At 46.7% G+C, this 26,735-nt stretch overlaps 1 protein-coding gene across 1 annotated transcript in view; it reads left to right on the forward strand.

Moving 5' to 3' along the window:
• The window catches only part of Hunk (hormonally upregulated Neu-associated kinase), a 117,259-nt gene that overhangs the window by 76,275 nt on the left and 14,249 nt on the right, over positions 1 to 26,735 (forward strand). The window contains exons 5-8 of the mRNA NM_001191662.2: positions 5,458 to 5,585; positions 13,761 to 13,896; positions 17,380 to 17,542; positions 22,404 to 22,487. Coding sequence (NP_001178591.1) covers positions 5,458 to 5,585; positions 13,761 to 13,896; positions 17,380 to 17,542; positions 22,404 to 22,487 — 511 coding nt within the window. The remainder of the gene's footprint in view (positions 1 to 5,457; positions 5,586 to 13,760; positions 13,897 to 17,379; positions 17,543 to 22,403; positions 22,488 to 26,735) is intronic.

Genomic DNA, 26,735 nt, shown 5'->3' on the forward strand with positions numbered 1-26,735 from the left:
CTGGGGCAGGAGGATGATACATTTGAAGTGATGCTGGGCTACACAGTGAATCCTTGTTTCAAAGAGGGAGCTTTCTTCAGCTTTGGGAATTTTTAAGTTAATAAAATACAAGGCATTTCGGGGGGGGGGTTTCCCCCAACACATACCTCTGTAGCTAGCACATTTATTAAATAGAACACGGAAGCAAAAAGAAACAAACACCTTGAAATCCACCAGAACATATTTTCTTCCAATTTAATGGGAGACCATTTAATGAAAGAGGACTGAGAGGAGGCCATTTTTAGATGGATGATCTATTCCTAGTCTCCTTTGAAGACCTTGAATTGGGAGTTGTACTGAACACTGATACAAAAAGAAAGAAGGCTATAACTTTCTGGCAGGGGGTTAATTTTAAAATCTTGAAGGTAATTCCTTTCTGGTAGAACAGTGTGGAACCAAGGTGCCCATGTGGTCTCTCAGCTATTCTCTGTGTGAGCAGGTGGTTGCCAAGGCTCCTGGTAGCATGGTCCCAGCACTAGGGACCTCACTCTCTACCTATCCTGCAGAGTTGACATTGGCTTTGTTCCTTGCTTCTTTGTAAAATTTCTGGTGACTTCTCCAGGGAGCAATGGCTCTGTGTCTTTCTTCTCAGAGGAATTTTCCTCTAGGGAAATTTTTAATGTGTCAGACTGACTAACAGGACCAGCATTTTGCCTTCTGACTCAGTACCAAAGATCTCAGGCTATTCTCCAAGAGGACTTTCCCTTTTCCGGCTGCTCCTCACTGTCACCCAGTTCTTCTCTTTTGACATCAGAACACTGGACAATGTCCACTATCCCATAGGGTTTTCTCACCCTGCTGGGGCGCTCTCTACTTCCTCTTGGTTTTGAGAACATTAGCACTATTGCCTTGTGGCTCTCCCAGTCTCTGTAATTGCCGGCTTTCTTCAAGGCTAGCTATCCCGGAGTCATAGAGATTTGGTGTCTGCCTCAGAGAACCCAGGAAACCCCTGGGCCATATTTCAAAAGGCTTTTCAGGAAATTCTGAGCGTGTTTTGAAACTCCGCCTGATTCTATGGGATTACAGAGGTTTATGAACCGCATTCCACAAGTCTCCCTTGGTATTCTTGCATACTTGTGAAATGTCAGAGGGGCTGCGTCTCTCTTTATCCGCATATTAAACATGGATGAAAACCCTAGGGGAGAGGAATTAAGATGTCCAATCTGGTTTCTCTTCTAAAGCCTCCTAGGACGATCTGACTGTTGATGTGGGTTTCCGTTACCCATTGCAACAGGGCCCCCAAATACAACTGTAGTTTTTGTCGTTATTTTGTTTTATTAAAAAATGTTTCATTATTTATTTATTTTAAATGAAACAACAAGAGGAGCTTATTTGGTGCTTGATTCACACCGGACATAGCATTCCCGAGGTTTCGGCTATTTGGCCCTCCGATCATCTACATTTCAAGGATAAATGACCTTGGGATGAAGTGAGAGAAATCAACTGTAAGGGGGTGTGAGCTTTTAGTTGGCTGGAAGCCTTTAGGTAAAGGCAGTCAAGTCCTTCCTTGCTGGTGGGAGCTCCCTGGTGCCATCTTGAACACTGTATCTCTCATCCTTATCTGTGGTCTAAAGTAGATGGGAGAGAGGCAGAGACCAGTGAATTAAGCAGTGACTTATGGAGGGTTTTTTTTTTTCCTTTCATTTTTTGAAGCCAAGTGATTTGGCATCTTCAGATGTCCTAGAAGGAAGTTTTGCAGAGGCTTTCAAGTTGTTATTCTTGGTTCATACATTCAACAAACCCCTTCAGCCGGCTCCTTTTTCACCACACTATATCCTACTTCTAGACCCTTTTTGGAGGCATTCAGAGCATTCCACCTGTGGCAGAGAAGCCACATGTCCCCAAAAGATAAGACATAACATGAAAGGTGACAGGGCTCAAGTGCTATGTGCTGCCCTCTGAGAGGAAGAGCAGTCTCGTGGTCCTCGTGTGTTGGCTTAGGTGAGTTTTTGGTTGTTATGAAGTGTCAGGAGCACATGAATCCAGAATTAGCTGGAGTAAATTTATGACTCGGTACAACTAAAATACCCAAACGAATTCACATCTTAAAGTTTCCAAGACTCAGGAGCCCCTGCACATTCCAATGAACACATTACCATAATACAACCGGGTCAGTGCTGACACTGGGTAGCTGTCTGTAGTCTGCACAGCCCCCCTGCTAGGCAGGGGTGCTCGGAGCCCTGCAGCCCTACTATGATGACTTGATTTTTCCACAGCTTAGGTTTTATCCCTCAGTGGCTTTTAAACTGGACCGAGGGCATTCAGGGAGATTAAAAAAAAATAAAACAAAACATTATTGTTGCCCATGTGTGCATTTGTGTATATGATGTGCGGTGTATGTGTGTGTAAGATAGTTCTCACCTCAGCAGGCTCATGGCGGTCAGAGGACTTGATGGTTCTCCTTTAACTTTGACCCACATTTCAGCACTCAAGCGCTTATCTACCAAGCTTGTCACCTTTACCGATATCCCACTGGCCCTGGAGGGATTGTTAAGCCACATATTACTAGGCCTGGCCTCCGAGTCTCTGATTCCCTCCTGTTCAGGTGGCACTGATGCGGCGGAGGGAGGACAGCCCTCTGGAAAGTGGAGCACTGCCTTGATGATCAGGACTCTCTTACGAGTGCACCACTCACAGACTAAGCCCATTCCTGCCTCTCCCTCATTACATGGTGTCAGAGTACCCAGCCTTGTTCTAGAAGTGATGCACAAAAGTCACAGACTGAGTCTTTGGCCACCCCTCCTCATTCAGCCCTGCAGGGGACAGTCGGCCTCCAGGTTGCCATCACAGTTTATCTTGGAAATGGCTGTTTAGTGGCCTTTGGTAACTGTGGAAGAGGACCAGAGACTTTTCACCCATTAAGGCCTGTGTCTAGGACTTCTTCGTTGATACAGGTCTTACAGTTCTGAGACTGCTTAGTTTTCTTTTCTGTTACTATTGAAGACTCCCCCAAAGCCAAGGTGATTTATAAAAAGATAAAGAGAGAGTGGGTATGTTCTATGGAGGTATGGTGAGGTCTGGGGAAAGGGGGTGTCTCGGCGGACTCATGTTGAGGCATCCCTTCCCCCTGAGGGACCAGAGACATGATGGTATAGTGTAGAATAGAGTTTATTCAGGGTATGGGGAGGGGAGTTAAGAAGGTAGTAGGGGCAGAGGGAGGGAGAGGGAGAGGAAGAAGGAGAAGAAAACGAGGAGGAAGAGGAGGAAGAAGAGGAAGAGGAGGCAGCCAGCCACGAGCATGTAGGGGGGGAAGGGAATGGGGAGGGAAGGGACAAAGGGGGAAGAGGATAAAAGCAAGAGAGAGCTAAAGAATGAGGAGTGGGAGCAAGTGGCCCCCTTGATAGTGAATCAAGCACACCTGGCTGTTGCCAGGTAACTATGGGGTGGAGCCTAGACAGAATGCTAATGCAAGATGTTTGGCTCTGCCTAAAACACATCAAGGATAAGCACTGCAAGTGGGTTCTTAAGGCAGGTCCCCACCCACCTATCCTTTCCTCCCCTTCCACACTGTCTCTCAGCTTGCCTCTGTTTGCCTCTGCTGCCTACTTCCTTTCTTTTCATCTATGGCTTGGTATGGATTTGCAGCCATACCTCGCATGCTCACTGCCCTGGTCTCCAGCTCTCCACGCTGGTTCCCATTCTGCCATGTAAGTAACTTATTTGGCTACGGAACTTTTCGTTCCTGTCCACTCATGCCCCGGGGTATGTGTTGCACTGAACACAGACCAAGAGGGGCTGCCATCTCTGGCTGTGCATATCCCTTGTCCGTTCTTGGCTCTTGTTTCTTGGTTTTGTGTAATTTCTCCCATGGCTGTGTGCAGCCAACTGAAGATGTATAAGCTCTCCATGAAAACATTCACCTGAGCAGCTTCCCCGTCTTAAAAGTCCCCTTAACTGCATGCTCCTGTGAAAAGCAGCCCAACCCGACATTTTCTTGCCCTCTGTGCTCTCCGCTCAGAGGGGTTGCGTTTATTTGTTTGCTTATTTGTTTGCGGGTTTGCCCGTTCCCTGTGTCTCTTCAATTCCAAAATGGCAGCTGTCCTTGCCTGGCTGACATTACTCAGTCAGCGAGAGGCATCCAGCAAGAATCTGTGGAATGAATGAATGTTTGTGTGTCTGCCTCCCTGACTCCATTCTGAGTTCAGAGAGAGAACTGGGCCCCAGCTTACTTAAGTCTGAAATCCGAGAGTGCTTTGTGCTGAGCTGTGGGCTCCAGTACCTGTCATTATATGGAATGCATAATTCGGAGGCGCCTCTGTGAAATTAGGCCTCAAGGGTCTTAATTTCAATCAGTCTCATTGGCTGTGTTTTGACTGGAAATCCTGTTGCCTGCTTTTAAAAACACATCCGCCCCGGTGCCTTTGAACAGTGGAGACCTCTTGGCAGGCAGGCAAGCAGACATTTCTTCCTCATCAGGAAATCTCATCAACGTGATAGTAGGTTTATACATCCAGGAAATAAAATCCTCCCAGAAGACTTTGCTGTCCTCTGGCTTGGCTTTGGATATAAGCAGTTAAGCCCAGTCAACCACAGCCCAGATACGGGGCCAAGGCCTAGTGGCCAAGTCTCATGGCAAATAATCAAAGGAGAATTAAGACTGGGGAGGACTTTCCTTGGTGACAAACCAGAACTAAGTTCAAGAGATGGTTAAAAGACAGGCTTTGAGTGTGCGGTTTTGGTCTCGACGGGCTGCGTGGTGAGCAGAAGTCCTCATTAGCCCAGCCCTGGTACTTCTGGCTCTGTGTTACTTCATCTGGCTTCTAAGTCCCACTTTGCACAGCTATCTGGAAAGATGACAGGCCGGCGAGGTCACCCTTGATGCTCTCGAGGTGTATTTTCCGTCCTTTCATCTGGAATTTCTTGGTGTTGACATCTTCCCATTACAACTTGAATGTCCTTTGCTCAAACACTTAAGTCCAGAACTATTTTTGGCTTTGGAATTTTTGCATGCATGTAGTAAACTCCCCTGGGTATGGGACCCATGTCGGTGTTTCCCACACGTTATGTAGGCAGCCAAAGTTTATGGCGTCACCTTTGTGCACCTTTCTGTTGACTACGACCTGCCCCATGAAGCCAGATGTGCCTGTGGCATCATTTTGGTGTCAAGAGGTACCAGAATTTGGGGGGATATTAAGTTGTCCAGCCAATACCCAGCTTGAATTCACAGACAAAAAGAGTGTGTTTCCTCCTCTGGAGGCAGTTTTCCCGCACTTGCTCACCTCTGAGTCCCTCAGTGCATCTTCACAGTGTTTTTGCCCCAGCCTTTCCAGTGTCAACACCTCAACTGTGACGTGATTCCAGGGATCTAGAAAGCTGCCTTAGCCAGAGGCAGAGCACGGAAACTGGCTGTCTGTGTGCTCTGAGCCTTCTGCACCCTGGGCCTCTTCTGTTCTCACACTTTGATGTCTCTCTTTTCAGAGGTGTGAACATGTATGCCATGTTGACCGGGACCCTGCCTTTCACCGTGGAGCCTTTCAGCCTGAGGGCTCTGTACCAGAAGATGGTGGACAAAGAAATGAATCCCCTCCCGACCCAGCTCTCCACAGGTAATGCATCTGCAGCTCTGGGCTGAGGATCTGTCGCCTGCGCTTGCATAGTCTGACTCATTTTGGAAGTGCTTTTGGTTTGATGTGAGTTCCTTCCCTGTGTAGTGACAGCAGAGGTTACCGGGCTTCCAGTTTCTACACAGCCGGACCACTCATTGCTCTCTTTCCCCCCTTGTAGTTTGAAAGCTCTAAGCCCCTCCTTCTGTCTTTGGTACATAACACATATACTAGGAGGGTCTGTGTTCTTCGCTTGGAGAGCGGCTGCAGGCTTGGCTGTGTAGAAGCTCACCGTTTTATGGTGCTGACTTGGAAAGGAGGGTTCTAAGCACGCTTACATTTTCTTTAGTCAGTTCATTGTAAAGAAATATCAGTTTCAGTCATGTATTTAATCTGTGACTTATGTGAGGTTTTGAGGTCTTTCAAAAGCTTTCAGGTATAGGTTGGTTCAGTTACTTCGAAACAATTGATCATACATGTGTTTGAGAAGTTCTCCTAAACTTTAGCAGCTTCAAACGGCAGGAAAAGCCTTACGTGAAGATTTGGGTTGTCTCCTGAGAGGCTGAGTCAGAGCATGACAAATACAAATACAGAGGCAAATGGTAGCAGCAAACCATTGAACTGAGAACAGGGTCCCCACTGGAGGAATTAGAGAAAGGATTGAAGGAGCTGAAGGGGCTTGCAACCCCATAAGAACAACAATATTAACCAATCAGAGCTTCCAGGGACTAAACCACCATGCAAAGACTACACATGGACAGACCCATGGTTCTAGCTGCATATGTAGCAGAAGATGGCCTAGTTGGGCACCAATGGGAGGAGAAGCCCTTGGTCCTGCCAAGGTTGGACCCCTAGTGTAGGGGAATGTCAGGGCGGGAAGGGGGGTGGTTGGGGAGGGGAAACACCCTAATAGAAGAAGGGGGAGGAGGGATGAGATAGGGGGCTTATGACCCAGAAACATTAATGACTCTGAGGTCATTCAATTGTTCTGTTAGAAAAAAAATATCCAAGTATAACAAAATGAGGCTTTTGACTAAGAAAGGATAATTTCCCCCTTTTTGATACACGGAGTAAATAGAGCACTCTGCTTTGCCGCTGTTGAGTATTTATTTGTCCCTTGGGTTTATAAGTATCTGGGAAACTGACCTGAGATTTAGTCTTGTCAATGAATCTAACTTGGAATGAGTTCTTGGGCATGATTATCTAATCCGGTTAAATTTTCACCTTGCAAGTGACGGGATCTTGAGGTTGAGAGCCAGGGAGGCATTGTGTCCTTGGGAGGAGATGCCACAGCACTGACTTCTAGAATAAATATTTCTGCAATGGGAGTCCTACCTCATGGAGTTAGAAAGGAGCCCCACATTGAGGTGTTAAAATGCTCAGGGGCAGGAAGTACTGCAAAGCATTATGGGAAGTGTTCAGTCATCAGTCTATTTATTCATCATTTCATACTCATTCTCTCAGTTCATGACAGCTAGTCACATGCTAGGTGTGTGCGGGAAAGAGAGGGAATGAGCCACACACAGCTTCTGCTCCTATAGAGTGCACACATCTATGGGAGAGGCATATGCATGCATATATATATATACACACACATATATATATACACACACATATATATACACACACTTATACACACAGACACACATATACATGTCAGATAGTTAGTAGTGTTGGTGCTTTAGGTGAAATAACAGATAATAATTCCTATAAAGGCATAGAAAGTAAAAATGTTTTAAACAAATGAAATGTTTCCGAAAAGTTTTTTTTGTTTTGTTTTGTTTTGTTTTGTTGTTGTGACTTCTTTTTGGAGGCACACAAAGCTTAAGACATGAATGGAGAAATCTACATCCTTCACCCAGTTTCCCACAATGGTAATATCTTTAATTACTGATACCATTTCTATTAGGAAGTGGACACCAGTAAATCCCACATGTCTGCCGGTGTGTATTTAGCCCCATGTGAGCTTATCACGTGTGCAAATTGCCACTGTGCTGGAGATGGCCACTAGCATCAGGGTACACTGCTGCATTACAAGGATCCCTCCCCCTCCCCGTATAGCCATCATCACCTCCCTCCCTCCCCTCTACGACCCCCTATAGGCCACTATCCTTTTTCCATCTCTCTAGCATTTTTTGAAATGAAGAAGTTGTAGAGATGGACAAATGTTCAAAATCTGTACAGATCCCTTGTCTCACTGTAACTGTGTTAAGATCCATTTTAGTTGTTGAATCAGAACCTTGTCTCTTTTCACTAATGAGTAGTATTCCCATGTATGGACATACCACAGTTTTTTTTTTTTTTTAACCATTCACCCATTCAACCACTGGATTAATTCCAGTTTGGGACTACTGTGAGTGAAGCCGCTGAGAACATTTACCTCCAGAGGTTTGTATGAATGTGATTTCTGTAAGACAGAGAGCTAAGAACCAAATTAATGTGTCAATTAGTAAGTGCATACAGCTCCATAAGAAGGCACCACACTGTTGTTCAGAGAGGCTGTACCATGTTCTGTTCGCCCTCGAATACTCCACTTGCAGCTTCATTATGTGGTCTTTGACACTGTGAACTCTCAGGGTGATTCTGATGTGCTTCTGATGGCTTAGAGCTTGCTCTGTCCTCAATGACCCGTAACACAGGGGCACCTGGAAAGGGCAAGCAGGGTTTGCTGAATATTAGTGGGACTCTGAGAAGTCAGACGGTTGCCGGTTCTCTGCCTTAAGTCACAATGACATCATTCAGTCCCAGCTCCCAGGGGCTTAGGACCACAGACGCTTACTGCCTGTGCTTATATTCATTGAGAGTTGGGTCAAGAACAGAAGAGTGCTAAGTCCAAGTGGGATCTCAAACCCATTGCTGGCCCATGCAGGGAAGGTACTGGGGTGGGGATGGGGCTCTCTGCCCAGCAGTAAAAGCCACACTTACCTTCTGGTATGTAAGCATGGCAGTCACGGACTGGGAATGGGGTAGTGCAACCCCACCACAAGTACTGAAGGTGGAAAGGCAGAGACATGGCAACCGCACCAGGGTGAGCCACACACAGGCTGTAGGAGAAACAAGCCATCACAGCGAGCCTGGTTTGTTCTTTTGCAGTGTCACCATTATATCCTGCAATACTAGTTTACAGTAACAAGAGAAGCTCCCCCCTTCGTGGAACACAGAATGCGGGTGTTTTTCCGTTACCTCCTTTTTACGGTCAGGCAAGGTAAACGCCGTTGTTCCCAGTTAGCCCATGAGAAACTGAGTCTCGGAGGGAGGAAGTTGGTTTGACTGGGAATCCAGATTTTCCTCTGTGCTCTGTTATTTCTTCCCTTTATTTTTAAAAGACATGCGTGCCCATGCTCACACTCCTCTGTGCACAGTGCCCACAGAAGCTAGAAGACAGGTTCTGACCTCCTAGAGCAGGAGTTAGTGGGGAGTTGTGACGCCCAATATGGGTGCCCGGAACTGAACTCTGGGTCCTCTGCAAGCGTAGCACACACTCTTCACTGCTGAGTGAGCCCCTAGCCCCCTTTCCTTATTTAACACACAGCCTATCCTACAGCCTCCAAACTTGCAAGTTTATCTCTCGTCTTCAGGTCTTGTCTTTAAGTGATGTCATTGTCAACTGAAAACGCACCAATGTTACTCTCCCTCAGCAACACCCATTCATTAATTTGATATCCTGTCAGTCCTATTTGCAGTGATTGTGCCAATTAAGCCTTATTATTATTCCACTTAGATTAAATTCAAGGTTTCGTTTAATTTTAGCAAATTTCAGTCGGAAAAAAATTTCAGCTCTCCTATCCTTGCGAGTCTATGACGTGTGTGGAGAATCGACTCCCTGTTTCCATCACATAGCTGGAAGACTTCAGCTTTGGGGGCCTTTCCAACTCTCCTCTAGTTGGTTTCAGCTTTCTGCAAGTTGGCTCTTGCATATCGCAGAGTGAGCGAGTGCTTTTCGCGGCTGAGAGATTTTCCCAACAGTTTACTCTTTTCATCACGGGCACCATAGCAATAGCATCCATAATACATTCCAAACAGACGCTTCCCGTTAAGAGGATTCTGTCCCACAGATCCACCAGAGAGAAGCTGGAGACGTACTGGCATGGCTGAAGGTTGGGCCTGGTAAAGATTTCCAAGAAGGCTCAACCAGCCATTGCATTGGATTCTTAGCTCAGAGGAGATGAGAGAGCTGCCTCCCGCCAGAACAGGCCTCTGCTTGCATCCGGTTGGTGGCTCGAACATTAGGTGGCTTTGTCTGTTGCCTGCAGCCCCTGCCTTGCCCAGTGTCCAGTGCTCACATAGGCCAGTCCAGACTTGAGAAGTCTGACTGCTCCCAAAGAAAGGGTGTTGGCACCACAGTGGTGCCTACTTCTTGTTACGTGCGGGGGGGGGGGCAGAGCCCCCATTCAGCTCACTTCAACCCTCTCAGCTGGAGTAGAGAGCCCAGGTGTCAGCTCAAAGGCGCTGTGACTTGTGACCACGCTAGATTCTGCTTTCTGGGATGAGGTAGTCCCTCTTTGCCCCCAGAGACACGCAGATGTGTTCAAGAGCCGAGGACAAACTTCATAGCTCTCTGAGGATGTTCACCAAGTCTTTTCAGGATAGTGACGTGATGTCTGTGATGTCCAGAGGTACAGGACTCATCAGCAGAGACCTGAGCTAAAATTACTTCTGCTCATCAGCAATTTGTGTGTGTGACGATAGGAGCACTTGGTGGTGAAAATAGAACAAAGTACCCATCCGGCATCCCAGCTCTGCTGGTTAATCATTCCTCAAAGCAGCTTGGCCCTGGGCGTGAAGGGATGCTAGTCTCCTAGGGGCACACATCAGATATCTCAGAAAGCACCCCAACGCAGTACCCCCAGTTCAGTTCATCAAACCCACCCCCTTGTCCTTGAACAGTAGATGCCCCCGCTTGAAACCCGCATGATGGGTTGAGGAGATGGCTCAGTGAGTGAGAGGGCTTGCTGTTCAAACAGGAGGACCTGAGTTCAAATCCCAGGCACCCGCATTCAAAAGTCTCATGTAGTTGTATATGACCTGTATCCCCATTAGTGTGGAGGGTAGAAAGGATTTACTGGTTCTTGTTGGCCTCTAACCTCAGAGAAGAGACCCTGTCGTGAAGGATGATAGAGCAGGACACTGGGCATCATCTTCTGGCTTCTGTGGTTGAACTCACACGGGTGCACACACCAAACAACGAAACAACTAAAAGGCACTCAAGCAACTCCAGCAGTATAGGGGTACAGCAGTATACGAAACAACTAAAAGGCACTCAAGCAACTCCAGCAGTATAGGGGGAATATTTGTTCAAAACCAGGAAGTTCTTTTTTGGAGAGATGTTAGGAAAGTCTTATTTGGAGACTTAGCTGTAAAACTGTTCACGTTGAGACTGGAGAGATTACTCAGCAGTTAAAAGCATTTGCTGTTCTTCTTAGGACCCAGGTTCAATTCCCAGCACACACATGGTGGCTAGCCAGCTACCTGTAACTCCATTTACAGAGGACACCCTCTTCTGGCACTCTGTGTGTACTGCATGTGCATAGTGCAATTACATGCATGCAGGCAAAACCCCTCATAAAATAAAAATAAATGAATCTTTAAAAAAAGTCTGGCAGCGTTAAATGTACCCTGTGGCTATTACACGGCATCCGCACACTGGTTCTGGCTCTCTATGTTCTAGAAGACAGAAGGCCGCACACTGGGGCTCTCCTTGCATGAGTTACCTCATGGATGTGACCTGGCAAAGGGCTCTTTCTCTGGAGCTGCTTCTGGTCTCACAATTGGCCCCTCTTTTGATGGCTTCATTTCCACCATAGAAACAGGGCTCACAGAAGGGCCATCATTCTTTTAAGTGCAGTGTAAACCGACAACTGAATGCAGACAAGAAAGTATGAATTTTCATGACTGCTCCTGGCTAAGCGAGGTTCTATTTTAAAAAACCTGGCAAAGAGCTCCTCACAAAAAGACGGAAAAACTTGGCGTCAAAACAAATGGAGATTATTGTCTGGGACTTCCTATTTGATCCGATGGAAACTGGATGTATAGAAAGCTAAATGAAAGGATTACCTGGTGGAAGCCTAGGAGGATGGGATGGCTCAGTTGGTAGAGTACTTGACTTGCAAACACAGGGTCCTGAGTTTGATTCCCCAAATCCCACATAAGAGCACTGGGGGTGGTGAACACCATGACTTGTGCTTATAATCCCAGCACTAGAGAGGGAGAGACAGAATGATCCCTGGGGCTCATGAGCCAATAATCTAATTGTTGAGCTCCAGGCCAGGGAGAAACCTTGACTCAAAAAGGTGGGGGGGGGGCATTCTGTTTTGTTTTTTCCTTCCTTGTTTTTAATTAGTTTCTGGAGAATTTCATACAATGTATTTATTAAACTAACCCCATTCCTGGCTCCACCCTCAGATCCACACTCCTTTCAGATGGCGATTAAGGTGGTCCTCCAGCCTCACATACATACACACACATATGTGCACACACCTGCATGCATGTGCGCACTTGTACAGACATGAGCACGCCTATGTACATAAAAAAGGAAAGGATAGTATTTTCTTTATCTGAGAGGGAAGAGGATGTGTCTTGTGTATCCTACCCTGGGGGGCTGGTCTTGACCTTGCTAGGTAGTGGAAGATGACCTTGAACTCCTGACCCATCTGCCTCTACCTCCCAGATGCTGGGATCGTGGGCTTGTTCCCTCACACCTGATTTTCTGATGGTAGATATCTGGTGATAGGACTTTGCTCAAGCCAGGCAAGCACTCTGCCAAGTGAGCTATATCCTCAGCCCCTTGCAAGGCGGTAGGATAAGATGTGATAGAATAGGAAAATGAAGTCTGAGAACTCGGGAAAACCAGGCCTCTGCCTGTGGACTCTCACACTGAGTAGCCCTGGACCTGTGACCTTCCAAAATATCGTCCTGCGTGTTATACAGTTGTCTCTCATGTTATGGACATAATGGACACAGCTTCCTGTCCCAGTGTGTGGATAGATCGAAGGTGTTCTCTTGCTTTATGAAAGAAGACCCAGGGTACAAGTTGCTTGGTAGGGACTGAAGTGAGAGAGGTGGTGGGGACTTGGTCAATGGTTTCTCTCTCATGCTTCCTTATGCTCTGGCTTGAAGTGGCTGGCGTTACGATAGCACGTCTTTGGGCTGAAACTAACAGCAAATACCATTGGCATACATTCCTTTTGGTGGGCAGCCTCAGCTCGGCGTGGGTTTGTAGTGAGGCACTTGGTAGAACTTTGTGACAAGCTAGGATTTGAAAACACAAGTTACGGTTGACACGACACTTAAAGGCAGCACACGGGTGTCTGTGTCTTGTCAGCCCAGCTGCTTAGCTAGCATAGGTTTGGGCCTGGGCACTACATGATAATTTCACAGAGTCTGGAGGAAATCTGAGTGCCAGTAGAGAACTGCTTTGAAAGGAAGGAGCCTTGGAGAGGCATGCGTGTGATGCTGGCTACTCAGAAGTCTAAGGTGGAGAAAAAAGAAGTTTGAAGCCTGCCTGGGCTACAGAGTGAGTTCAAGGCTAGCCTGGGCTAACTTGTGAAAGCCTATGTCAAAATGAAAAGTAGAACAGGGCTAAAAACATGTATGAGTCACAGGCTTAACCCCTGGTACATTAAACAAATCAATCAGTTAACCAATCAACCAGAAAGCAACTCGTTGACCCTATGAGACATGGTGCTCCATGGTAAGGATCAAAGTCAAGCGTCTCGTTCAAATTCATTCATCTTTTTACCTTTTGATTTCTCAGTTACCACCATGATATTGAGCGTTTTTTTCAGTTTCTACTCTTTCAACCTCCCCATGTAATAGTACAGCTCTGCGTTTGATCTCTGAGTGACTACTAGAGCACACAGATTATTCCAGAAATGCTCGACCTAGTGAGAGCAAAGCGATTGTTGCCGTCTTGGGTACAGGGTGTGGTCCTTGGGCCGCTCTCTTAAGCTCTTTGGATATACAGCACCTCTTTAAAAGATAAATGTAGGAGGAGACACAATTCAAAACTCCAGGTGGGGCTGAACTCACATCCTGTGAATTGTAGAATGGAAACCCTCTCAGAGACCCCAAGAGCGGAGGCTCAGAGGGGCTAAGGAGGTGGAAGACCTCGGGGTGCGGCTTCAGTGTCTGTGCCTGTGCTCCATCTGTAAGGTGTGTTCTTTGTGGACTGTCTCGCAGGGGCCATCAACTTTCTGCGCTCTCTCCTGGAACCAGACCCAGTGAAGAGGCCCAATATCCAGCAAGCGCTGGCAAATCGCTGGCTAAATGAGAATTACACTGGGAAAGTGCCCTGCAACGTCACCTACCCTAACAGGTAAAGTGTCGGTGGAGGAACACCTTCTCCGGGGAGGTGGGGCCTGCCCCTGAGCCCTCCAAGCTCAGGACCAGGGAAACCATGTGGGACTGAATCAAGGCTGTTTATACCCTGCCCCCCTTGCCTGGATGTGCCCACTTCTGCAACCTCTTACCCATAGACAGGCCCATCTTGCTGGGCAGGAAGATGCAACCAGGGCTGTCCTATGTGTTTGTGTCAGATTGGTCCTGTGGAGTCTGGCTAGAGGAATGGAGGCTGAGCTACAGGACATCTCTCAACAAGCCTTGCTCTGAGGGATTGTGTCTTCACCAACTGCTTCCTTGTTCACTTAAAGGGTTCATTTAAACGAACTATGGCCTGTATGCGTGTGCGTGCGTGCGTGTGTGTGTGTGTGTGTGTGTGTGTGTGTGTGTGTGAGAGAGAGAGAGAGAGAGAGAGAGAGAGAGAGAGAGAGAGAGATGGGGGGATGATGGAGAGATATACCAGTGAGCTCTCCTGCCAGCATTAAGCTTCTCTAATCTCATGGAACTGAGTCTTTCAAATCACCTTCAGACCTGCTTCATGCTCCTTGACTCTTGTGTCTTTCAGCCCCGAGTCCCTTGCCTTAAAATAACAGAAAGCAGGGAAGGTCAGTCATTCACTTCAGCTGCCATGTTGTGGGCTTGTGGTCCACGAGGGAGGGTTACAGACGAGTGCACTGAGGCAAACCACTCGCCTGGCCTGTCTCTGCAGACTACAGATTGGAAAACCAGCACGAGAAACATTTTCTTGTTCTTTTTGATTCATTTGTCATACCGTAAGTCACTCTGAGGGATAAGGACCCTCCCTTTGACTACTTCAAGCACATATGGAGACCACCCGACTCCAACCTTCCGGGCTAGCTCCCCTCTTCCTTCTTCTTTTAACCCTTGAAAGCCTTACACGTTCTGTCAAGCTTGGGCGGGGGCCAGAGAACCACAGACAAAGGAGCAGGGAAGGAGCAGCCTCTGTGGCTGTATTTGTGAAAATCCCCAAGCCTCGGGCCAAGAAGGCTTAGAAATATCCAGTAAGCCTTACGAGAGCTGAAGTGCTGAGTCCCTTATATAAGATGGTCAATGGGATCGTACTCAGGATGGACGTTAGTAGGATCCGCATCTAGGATACCTGACCAAATTTACCCTTGCCTGGGCATAGAGGAGACTTGGTCTAGTCACCATGTAGAATTCTAGCATTTGGCTCATGGGTAGTAAATTTAGACAAAGTCTGGGTTACCTAAGTTGTCAAGGGAACCTGGAAATAGACACTGTTTTCCAATACCTGCTCAATTTGGGCCAGGAACTGAAATGAACACCAGAAAAACTATCCCCTCTGTGAGCCTGCAAACAGGGCTGAGGGCAACGTCTTATCATCGTGGAAAGGCTCCCAGGCTGCTCCTGGTAAGAAGTAGGTAGCACTGGTGGCAGCCCAAGGAGCCATTCAGTGACTGTCTAAGTGAGCAGAACCCATCCATCCAACACCAAACCTGTTGAATGCTGTGGATCTGGCCCTAGAAACACAGAGAACCCTTTCAGTGTTTAGTTACCCTTCACTTACGAAGACTTAAGTATGGCTTATAGTTTTGTAGCCTCTCCTCAGGGGGTGAAAGGCAGGCTTTGGTGAGGTAAAAGCTAATTCAATTTCTTACACTTTTTTTTAACTATCTTGGGTAGTATGCGTGTGTGTATCTGTGTGTATCTGTGTGTGTGTGTGTGTGTGTGTCAGAGAGAGACAGAGAGAGAGAGAGACAGAGAGAGACAGAGAGAGACAGGGAAACAGACAGAGGTAAATATTAATTCAATTTCTTACACTTTTTAAAACTATCTTGGGTAGTCTGTGTGTGTGTATCTGTGTGTACCTCTGTGTGTGTGTGTGTGTGTGTGTGTGTGTGTGTGTGTGTGTGTCAGAGAGAGAGACACAGAGAGACAGAGACAGAGAGAGACAGGGAAACAGAGAGTGAGTTGTGTATGTGTGCATTTAAGGATATGTGTATGGATTTATGTGTAAATGTCAGGGTGTATGTGTGTGTGTATGTGAGGGTGTGTGTTTTAGTACATGCGTTTGTGTGTATTGAGTGCATTCAAGGGTATGTGTGTGAATCTGTAGGTGTGAATGTGACTGTGTGTGAGGGGGCTATGTTTGTGTAAAGAACTAGCTAATAGATGGTATGAGTGGTGAAGGCCTTGTTTAAAAAGAATGGCAACCTGGGGTCTTCTGTTATCTAAGGTTATTGGATAAAGATAAATCTGTTTTGATAAGATAGGAGAGCAGAATTCTTAAAAATTGGGGGTATGTTATTTACAGTTTTATTTTGAAAAATTGTTAATCTTCAAGGTGCATATATATGCTGTATGTTTCTTTGCCTTTTATTTAAGGGCCGGTAAACCAGAAAAACAATTACCAGAAATATATATATTTGTAAAATCTGCTTTCTAGTTTCCCAACACTGTTTTCTCCTGGTTTAATTAGTTTGGATATTGTTAGTGCTTCATTCCCTTTGGGAAAGTCAAGAAATTAAAGCCCTGAGTTTTACTCTGTTCTTCCACACGGCTTTCTCCCATGAACTCATTTGATTTTAAAGGTACACCCTGAAGTGTTTAGAAATGATATAGCACAGTGTCTACAATTTAAAACATTTTAGCAGCAAGGACAGCAACCCCAAACGCCGCAAACATGGCACAGTACGCCCAGGGGACGGTCACACATGCTGGCCACAGTCATCTCTCTGTATCTGTGAGGTCGTTCTCATGACTTTCCTGAGAATAAAGATATATAAAACTCCACAGAAGCCAGGTGTGGTGGCACAGACTTCTAGTCCTAGCACTCAGGAGACAGAGGCAGGTGGATCTCTGTGAGTTCGAGGTCAGCCTGGTCTACGTGGTGCATTCCAGGGTAGCCAGGGCTCCATGGTAAGCTGTTTTCAGCCCCTCCACCACCCAAGTCTACAGACGCTCAAGTCTCCTATATAAAATGGTGTGATTCATATATAAACCATGCGTGCTCTTCCATATACCTCGAATTACCTCCATTGATTTATAATTGTTATGATGTATTGCTCTGGGAATAATGACAATTAAAAAAGCCTTTAAAGTCCTTATGCTCAATATGCATATAATTTTCCCCCTGAAATATTCTGTCTGAGATTAATTGAACTCTATGGATGGGGAATACACGGGTTGTATAGTAACCCCACAACTGTTCTACATATGTGAAAAATTTCAAAATAAGAAAGTCTGGCGGGAGGTGTAGCTCAGTTGAGATGCCCAGCACCAGTCCAGCACAAGCAAAGCCCAGGATTCCATCTGCCCACACCACATAATGCACAGCAGTGTGCACCTCCAGTCCCAACACTCGGGAGGTAAACATGTGGGTCACTGGAGACCTGGGTGGGCCGTTCCATCTGCCATGCTTGTGAGTCACTCTGAGAAGGTGAGGAGGTGACTGGCTCCCTGTGTCTACCCCTCACAGGATTTCTCTGGAAGACCTGAGCCCCAGCGTGGTGCTGCACATGACTGAAAAGCTGGGCTACAAGAACAGTGACGTCATCAACACGGTGCTCTCCAACCGAGCCTGCCACATCCTGGCCATCTACTTCCTGTTGAACAAGAAACTTGAGCGTTATCTGTCAGGGGTAAGTGGGACCCTAGAGGAGCATCTTCTGTCTAGTGTTGGGAAGCTACACTTGGTCCATACTGTCATTTTAGCCTAAAACATGAGTCCCAGTCTCTTGAATGGGGGATAAAGGACTAGCAAAACCCATTTTTTAGACCGTGCTGCTGGTCTGAGATGTGATCCAAATGCTCTCCTATAAACGTTAGCCCTGGCCTACCCCTGAGGGGCTTAGCTCTGTCCATCTTCTGTTCTCAGTCGTCTGCTGGCATTCTGTCACCTCTTAGCTCTTTGGGTTCTCTAAGAGGAACTGGAGTCCTCACTGCTAGTAAAAGTTGGGGAGCAGTGCCTGGGTGTATAAAGGATGGGGTACGGGAAAACTATTCACTAGTCGGTCCTCTGTCTCGATGGTTTGTGTCTGCAGGATTCAGCCAATCATGGCTCAGAGATACTTAGGATTCAACCAACCATGGCTCAGAGATACTTAGGAGAACATTGTTTAGTGCTGGACGTGTGCATCTTTCTCCATCATTCCCTAAATAACAGTCGCACAGCATTCGTGTCATATTAGGCATTGGAAGTCAGTCAGAGATTTCAAGTGTATGGGAGAGGAGCATCGTTTCTATGAAAATTTTGTATGGTTTCCTGTAAAAACTTAACGCAAATTGGGATTTGTAGGAGGCCCTGGAACCAGTTATATTAGGGTGCCAAGACCAAAAAAAAAAAAAAAAAAAAAAAGAAAACCAAACCAAACCAAAAAAGAAACAAACATGTTTAGGTTTACGACTGCAGAAAATAAGAACACAACAGGGTTTGCTAGGTAGCCTCTGGCAGCTTCGCACAGGCTAGATGTTAAAAAGCCCAAGTGACAGGGTCAAGAGTTGGCTTAACAGCAAACCACTTAACTGAGAATGGGACCCCCATTGGAGGAGTTAGAGAAAGGATCGAAAGAGCTTGAAGGACCTTGCAACCCCATATGAACAACAATGCCAACCAACCAGAGCTCCCAGGGACTAAACCACCACCCAAAGACTGTACATGGACTGACCCAGGGCTCCAACTGCATAGGAAGCAGAGAATGGCCTTGTTGGGCACCAGTGGAAGGAGAAGCCCTTGGTCCTGCCAAGTTTGGACCCCCAGTGTAGGGGAATATGGGGGTTGGGAAAGGGGGTGGATGGTGAGAGGAGCACCCTTATAGAAGAAGGGGAGGAGGAAGGGATAGGGGCTTATGTCCGGGAAACCAGGAATAACATTTGAAATGTAAATAAAAAATACCAAAAAAAAAAAAAGAAAGAAAAGAAAAGAAAAGAAAGAAAGATAGAAAAGAAAAAGAAAAAGAAAAAGGAAGAAGTAGGAAAAGCCAAAAATAAATAAATAAATGAATGAATGAATGAATGAATGAATGAAAGAATTAGCTTAATAGTTATGAGCACTTGGTTGCTCTTGCAGAGGACCTGAGTTCAATTCCCAGCACCCACAACCATCAGTAACTTCAATCTCAGGGGATCTAGTGCCCTCTTCTTCTGCCACTCCCAACACTCATGCACTTAAATGCACTTTTTAAAATCTTAGTAAAGAAAGCCCACACGCATCGTACCAGGCATGACGTCCACACATGTACCACGCGTGACGTCCAGTCCGGGCGCCAGCAGTACTTCGATGTCATGGCACTTTTATCGTCTTAGCCACAGGAGCTCATCTGTCAGTCTCTCCATATAAACAATCTCTCAAAGGGAGTGCTACAAGACAGCCTATAGATTCTATACAGTCCTGCTCTGCGTTGATGCGGAAGCATAGGTACAGTGTAGACCAGCTCCAACAGAGCCAGAGAAACTCTGGATTGACAGAAGCCCATTGGAGGTTTGACTGAACGCTCTCTTAAAGATGACCCTGACCCTGTGTACATTGAAGGTCCAGTGGCTCATCTGTCTCTCGATGAGGATAGAACGGAGATGGTAAGGACAAACTGCTACAGGCAAAGTCACACAATGGCCTAATGTACCACAGAATTCCACCAACCAGCAGAGCTAGAAACCTTCAGAGCAAAGGATGAAAATCCACCTGTAGCCAGTGAAATGACCATCCCTCTGACAGGGCACAAACAACAAAATAGTATCTAGGAGGCACAATGGTCCCAGTGAAGCTCTTGTTAGCAGAGAGGCTGAGACAGTTAGCTAACAGGGCTTAGTGTGTGAAGAAACTTGACTGGAGGCCAGCCAGACATCAGGATGGAGGTGCAGGTGTGCCCAAGCTGACTCAGCTTAGAATTCACCTCCAGGAAAATGTACCCAGAGCTTTCTTGTGCGTGTGTGCACGTGTGTGTGCATGTGTGTGGTGTCCAAAGGAAAGACAGATGTGAGAAGAAACACTAAAAAGCATCCCCAACAAGAACAATGGTCATGAAGAGATAAATGCTTTGTGCTTGTGATGGGGACCCATCTTGAGCTTTGAGGCTTTGAGACAGTATCTGTGTGACCATCCGTCATAGGAAAATGATACCAGGTGACAGGTTATCCTACTCTGGAACTGTGATAAGCCACTCTGAAAACAACTCAGGGTAGTCAGGGTAAGAGCTGGAGGCAGGAGCATTGGTAGAACGGTACTTGTGGCTTGTATTCCATCTTGCTAACTCTCTTATGGAGCCCAGAACCCCCTGCTCAGGGGAGTTACTGCCCACATTGTGCTGGACTCTCTATATCAACTAACAATCAAGACGGTGGCTCACAGACAAGCTTGGTGCAGATAGTTACTCAGTTGTAACTTTTCTCCAGGTGCCTCTAGGCCATGCCAAGCAGATAGCTAACACTAACCAACTTAGAAAGACAGGATCTGGGGCTGGAGAGATGGCTCGGTGGTTAAGAGCATTGACTGCTCTTCCAGAGGTCCTGAGTTCAAATCCCAGCAACCACATGGTGGCTCAAAAACATTTGTAATGGGATCTGGTGTCCTTGTGCTCTCGTGCCCTTTTCTGGCATGCAGACACACATGCAGGGAAGACGTGTGTGTGTGTGTGTGTGTGTGTGTGTGTGTGTGTGTGTGTGTAAAAATGCTTGGTTGAGCCCATACTTTGGAAAGTGAAAGTCAGGTTCCTGCCCTAGCCTCTAGGGTGTATCCTCATTCTTTGTCATGACTTGCCAGAGAAAAAGAATAACTTCAGGCAGAAGGGCCAACTGAGCGAGGTGGCCTCCCTTCCAAACAGCACACTTTCTTGAATACCTGACTTGCTGTATGAGACAATATCAGTTCCTTCCATAAATGTCAGTCCTGATGACCTCATTTCTGCTGCTCTCCTTTGTGTTAAATGCTCTATCATGTCTTAATGCTGACACATGAGGGACCAAACTTCCAGAAGGCAAACTTCTGGGAGGCACACTCAAACCATCACAGTATATCCTGTTAATTTATTACATGATAATAGTTGGCCTCTTTGCTCTCATCAAAACAACCTAAGAGAGACTTGAGGCTGTTCTTCGATTTTCTTCTATAAAAAGAGCACATCTTCAAGTCTCTTTCTCACCTTATCCTTTTAAATCCCCACTTTACTGTGTACTTTATAATGTAGATGATGCCTGAATGGCCCCTGATGAATTATACATATGCATATTCCGGTAGATGCCTCTGTACAACTGTTTTACCCATTAAGGCTCTGGGAGATACCTTTTGGACACCATGCCAGAGGCTAAAAGTTAATCTTTTTTTTTTTTTTTTTTTTTTTTTGTTTGGTTCTTTTTTTCGGAGCTGGGGATCGAACCCAGGGCCTTGCCCTTCCTAGGCAAGCGCTCTACCACTGAGCTAAATCCCCAGCCCCTAAAGTTAATCTTTTGAATGGTCTCCAAATAAGGAGGGTGTGTGCACACTGATTTTCGTTTTCAAATGATGAATGCAGTTCAGAACTTTTAGAGTGGACAGAGCCGATGTATAGGGAAGGTCTGTTTCTTATGTTACTGAATAATGTTGCTACAGCCTCAGGTGCTCTAGGTCTTTGGGTGTTTTTCAAGGTTAGATGGAAGGCGCTTGCTCCAAGGGCAGCATCCTATGGCTACTTTGAACACATTTACACCTAGCAACTTTGGTCCCTCACACTATTTTGACACTGGCATAGCTCATGTCAAGCAAGGGGGACCTTGTGTCAGAAACCGTTAGTCTGTGTCTTGCTTACCCTGGGCTCCTTGCCTTCTCCTGCTTTTTCCTCTCTTCAACTTGTTCTGGGGTCAGTTTCAAGTGTTGCAAGGCTGGGTGAGGCTTTGTCCAGTAGAAACCCGGACCGTACAGTTCTGACTGGAGAAGGGTTTGGTTTTCCTGAGCAGTAACACTTAACTCTTTAATCATAAGCTGTACTTGGTATAAAAACCCGTTTTCTAGGTAAGTGGAGGGAACTGGTCTCTGCCTATGCCTGCAGCTGGTGAACACGCAGGGATATCCAGATGTGGCTCACCTAACTGCCCTTGGGCACTGTTCCAGTTATCTTGGCCAATCATCAACAACCCATTGCGATTTTTCAAATCCAGCCCAGTGAACTAGAATACCTGTGTTTGTCTTCTTTCTCTTCCACTTCTTTCTTTTTCTCTTTTTCTTACCAAGAGATACATATTTTAAGCTGCCTCCTTTACTGGCTTCCAGCATGGCTTGCTGTGGCTCTCCTTGGGATGATGTAATCCCATCACCCCAAGCTATTTTTATTAGTTTTGTTTGAGGCTGGGTCTCCTGTCCCAGGTTAGTCTCAGAATTTCTACGCAGTCAAAGATGAATTTGAACTTCTGATCCTTCACTCTTGTCACACGGTCCTGGGGATTACAGGTGTAGACACTGTGCTGTATAATAGACGTTTCTGTTTCCCAAGACTTAAGCTGTGCCTCTTATCTCTTTCTTGGACATCTCGGAAGAAATCGGACATCCAAGACAGCATCTGCTACAAGACCCAGCTCTACCAGATAGAGAAGTGCAGAGCTACCAAGGAACCCTATGAGGTGAGTGGCCCTAAAGCAAACTCAGGGGCTCTCAATCCACTTTAGGGGAGAATGGAAAGAAAGCCAGTTACTGTACGTCTTAGTAAGGGTTTTACTGTCGTGAACAGACACCAGGACCAAGGACAACATTTAATCCGGGCTGGCCTACAGGTTCAGAGGTTCAGCCCATTAACCTCAAGGCGGGAACATGACAATGTCCAGGCAGGCATGGTGCAGGAGGAGTTGAGACTTCTACATCTTCATCTGAAGGCTGCTAGGAGAAGACTGCCTTCCAGGCAGTTAGGAAGAGGATCTTAAAGCCCACACCCACAGTGATACACCTATTCCAACAAGGCCACACCTAATAGTGCCACTCCCTGGGCCAAGCATATACAAACCATTACACCATAGGATACAGAAATAGCAGAGGACGGCCTTACAGCTGAACCCTGGTGAACTGGTTTCCAATGGAGCCAAAATTACTCAGCTTCCAAACATTATCAGGAACATTTACACATCTGTGTGCTCAGTCTGTGTCACAGACAACTGACACAGTCTTGGGAGGCAAGACTCCAGTAATTTTTTCCCTAGTCTGTGACTGAGATTTGCTAAGTGCCTTTTACTTTTAAATAATTTCCATTTTAAATATTCTCTGTACATAGTGTTACTTTACATAAACACATTTCATATAAGTACATAAACTTTGGGTGTATTTCCCGCATGCCCCACCCTCTCCCTTTCTCCCTGTTCTAGAATTAATCTTTTGTTCCCCTACACATCTTTACTCCTACTTTCATTGCATATATATATATATATATATATATATATATATATGTGTGTGTGTGTGTGTGTGTGTGTGTGTGTGTGTGTGTGTGTGTGTGTGTGTGTGGTTTTGTGTATTCTGTAAAATCTAGGACCCATACATAAGAGAAACATATTTGTCTTTTGGGCCTGGCTTAATTCACTTAATATTATTTTCCCCAGCTTTACCCATTTTCCTGCAAAGGACACAACTTTGTTATTCTTTATGGCTGAAGAAAACAGAACCCAATCCAACCTTTTTGTGTAGATAAGTTGTAGACCGCATCTTTCTTACCCATCCCTCAGCTGTCGGACGCCTCTGGCTCCGCCCACAGCTTGGCTATTCTGAGTAGAGCTGCAGTAAATACTGATGGGCAGGCATCTCTGGGACGCGCTGACTTGGAGGTCTTCTGGGTGGCTCATTCTGAAATCCATCTGGATGAATCTCTTGAGCACTCACAGTTGGAACCAAAGCATGGGCTACTCAGAATCCGACGGAATGGCACAGCTGGCATGGGAAGGAAGATGTAGCTGAAGAGCAGGGAATGTTCTAGATGGAGGTGAGTTTTCCAGTCAGATGTTGCCAGCGTCTTGAGAGGACCTTCATGGTACCTGAGAGGAAAACACTATGGTTCTTGAATTTAGTCAAAACTAGTATCCTATGGCAGCTCAGCTCGATACAAACTTGGACCAAAAGTACACATTGTGAAGACCCACACAAGATGTATGGGGCTTCCTGACCACCAGGGTTCCCCTGGATTCCTTTTTACTCAGTTTCATTCCAAGGAGACAGAACTCTTCCCTGTAGAGAGTTCGTCAGCAGCTGAGGCCTTGCCACTGGAACTTTAGGGAGAACTCAGGAATTCATTCACTGAAGGATTGATCAAAAAGGGCTCTTCCTCCAGACTGTGGCCACTCCCTCCTTTTCTATATCAAATCCCCATCCTGAATGTGAGAGGCTCACCTGCTGCTAGGGAGGCCTCCCTCTGGGGTTGGCCTAGCTCTGTCTAAGGCCAACACTTTGAGGGCTGAGTGTGAATGTTACAGGAGCTCAGGAATGGGGCCAACATTGAAGGTGGAGGCTGGGCTTTGCTGGCTGTCTGTTCTAGACAGAGCCTGGGGGCAAGGGAGGGAAAAAAACAGAGGAGTTGGGAGATCCAGGGCATTGGGGAGGGGAAGGGAGTGGTTGGGAGGGAGAAGCCTGAGGAACTAGGAAGATGGTTTGGCAGAAGTTGCAGAGCCAGCTATGCAGTTGTCCTGAGGATGCTGGAGTGAGCAGCTTTGAGGAAACAGAGAAGGCAGAAACCCCAGCGCATGGATTAGGGGAGACAGAAAAAGCGGACATGGGTGAAGACAGGGAGAGAACTTGGCCTCTGTGGGAGGACACAGGGCGGGCTGGAGGGAGGCTGAGGAATGAGTCAGAGAAGGGTTGGGGTAGAGGAAATTAATTAATTGCCTCCTTTGAGACCAACTGTGAAGTTCCAGGATAGAAAAAATGGAGGAAGCTTTTGGGAGGATGGGCCAATTTCCGCAGACCCTGAGCTATAGACCCAGGCAAGGCTTTTAGGCTGAGAGCAGGAAAATAGACTAGAGAGCCAAATGCTTCTGAGCTCCAGGCCTAGCGACCCAGTTCCTACTCCACGTTGCCCTTCTTAACATGCACACTAAGCTCTGTAGTCCTCAGAGGAGGCTGTGTCCTCCCTGGGAACATAGAGTAGAAACACAGTATCCATCAGCAGGGGCATAGAATAGAAACACAGTATCCATCAGCAGGGGCATAGAGTAGAAACATGGTATTGATCTGAAAAGACAGCCCCCCCACCAAGTCCTGCTATAACTTGTCCTCCTTAGAGGAGGTCCTGTCCTTCCCCAGGGTCATAGAGTAGAAACATAGTATCTATCTGAAAAGACAGCCCCTCACCAAGTCTTGCTCTGTGACTTGTGAGCCCCTCAAACCCTCTACTCTTTGCTCCCCATCTCTCACCTGCTCCCAGCATCCTCCCCTCTTCTCTTGGAGCCTCTGCCATGTTCTCCTGGTCCCCACATAGCTACTCATCATTCTGTTCTCCACACAGTAGCCAGAGTGGACTTGTCACTGTCCTTCTTGAAGCCTTGGAGGCTCTATGACATGGCTACCAATGTGGGAATCGTTTGGTTTGCTTTGGTCCTATGCCTTAGCCTCACATCCAGTAGAAACCCACACTTGCTTTGTGCCTCCGAGGTTTGATTTTATCACTCCCTACCTGGAATGTCTACCCTGTTCACTCTCCAGGACCTTCTCCCACTTTCTTTGCCCAGTCAGTGCCTGTGAATCTTCAAATCTGGAGGTATGGCCAGCTTCCCAGGTCCCTTGCCTTGCCCTGACATCTGCCGCAGCCTCATTCTCTCTAATGTGGTGGTTGTCTAGCCTTCTGTTGTACAGGGCTGGTCTCAGCACTTTCTCATTTGTTTGAGGGAATCACCTGATGAACAAATGACTCTCCCAGTTTGGCCCATGAGTTCCGAAAAAGCAAGGACTGTGTTAACATCCCAGGAGCCTGCATGGTTCCTGGCATGGTGGAAGTACTCCATAAATATTTGCTAAGTGAACAAAGGATAGAATAAAACGGCCCTTGCCCTTTGTCAGAAACAATGAACTGAGGCAAGAACAGAAGAGATTGAACAGTCCAAGAGCAACCCTTAGGTCACTGCCTACGGCATCATAAGCAAGAGGTGTCATCATTGGTGACTGGGAAAGACTTCTCAGTATCACTTGCAGTGAGACTGGTCACCCTGCAGGAGCCTGGAAAAATTCACTTCTAGTTATGCATTCAATTTTTTAAAAAGAGTGCATGTACCCTGAGTGTCCCCAGGCCTCCTTGCTCACGGCTGTCTTTTCGTCTGCGCCTCTCTCATTCCCAGCCTTCTGCCGCTGTGTCTGTAAGAGCCAGAGCCCTGATGGGAAAGAGCCCCATCTCTCATTCAGACTCCTTTTCCCTGACGGTTATTTCCACTTGGCCAGAGAACACATGGCGAACGTTTTAAACATTTGTTGAAATATTGAACAGTTAGGATTTAAATAGGAGCACTAATGGGCAAGCCGCATCTCAGTTTTCTATGATCCATTTGTTTCTCCGATGTGCAGTATTACTTCAGCTAATTGAATCATAGTCTATTTACTACACACCCCACTGGTCTCTGCTGGAACCTAGAGAATGGAGCCGGGCCAGGTAGAAAATGTCCTAGCAAGGTCTTAGATGGCCCAGGCTTCACTGCAGTCACTCGGAGCCCCTGGGCTTCATCCGAGTTCCACAGGCTAGCATGGGAAGGAGGGGGCAGGGAGACAATACCAGGGTGAGGGTGGATGGGGACAGAGAATGGAGTGTGAGGTTGCAGTTCATGGCGAGGAGGTGGCTGGAAGGCCACATCCTCCTAGAACATCATGAAGCTGTGTCCTGTGCCCTGAGTGTGCGGGTGGCCTCCTTATTT

Source organism: Rattus norvegicus, chromosome 11 (assembly GCF_036323735.1).
Source record: "Rattus norvegicus strain BN/NHsdMcwi chromosome 11, GRCr8, whole genome shotgun sequence".
NCBI lineage: Eukaryota > Metazoa > Chordata > Mammalia > Rodentia > Muridae > Rattus > Rattus norvegicus.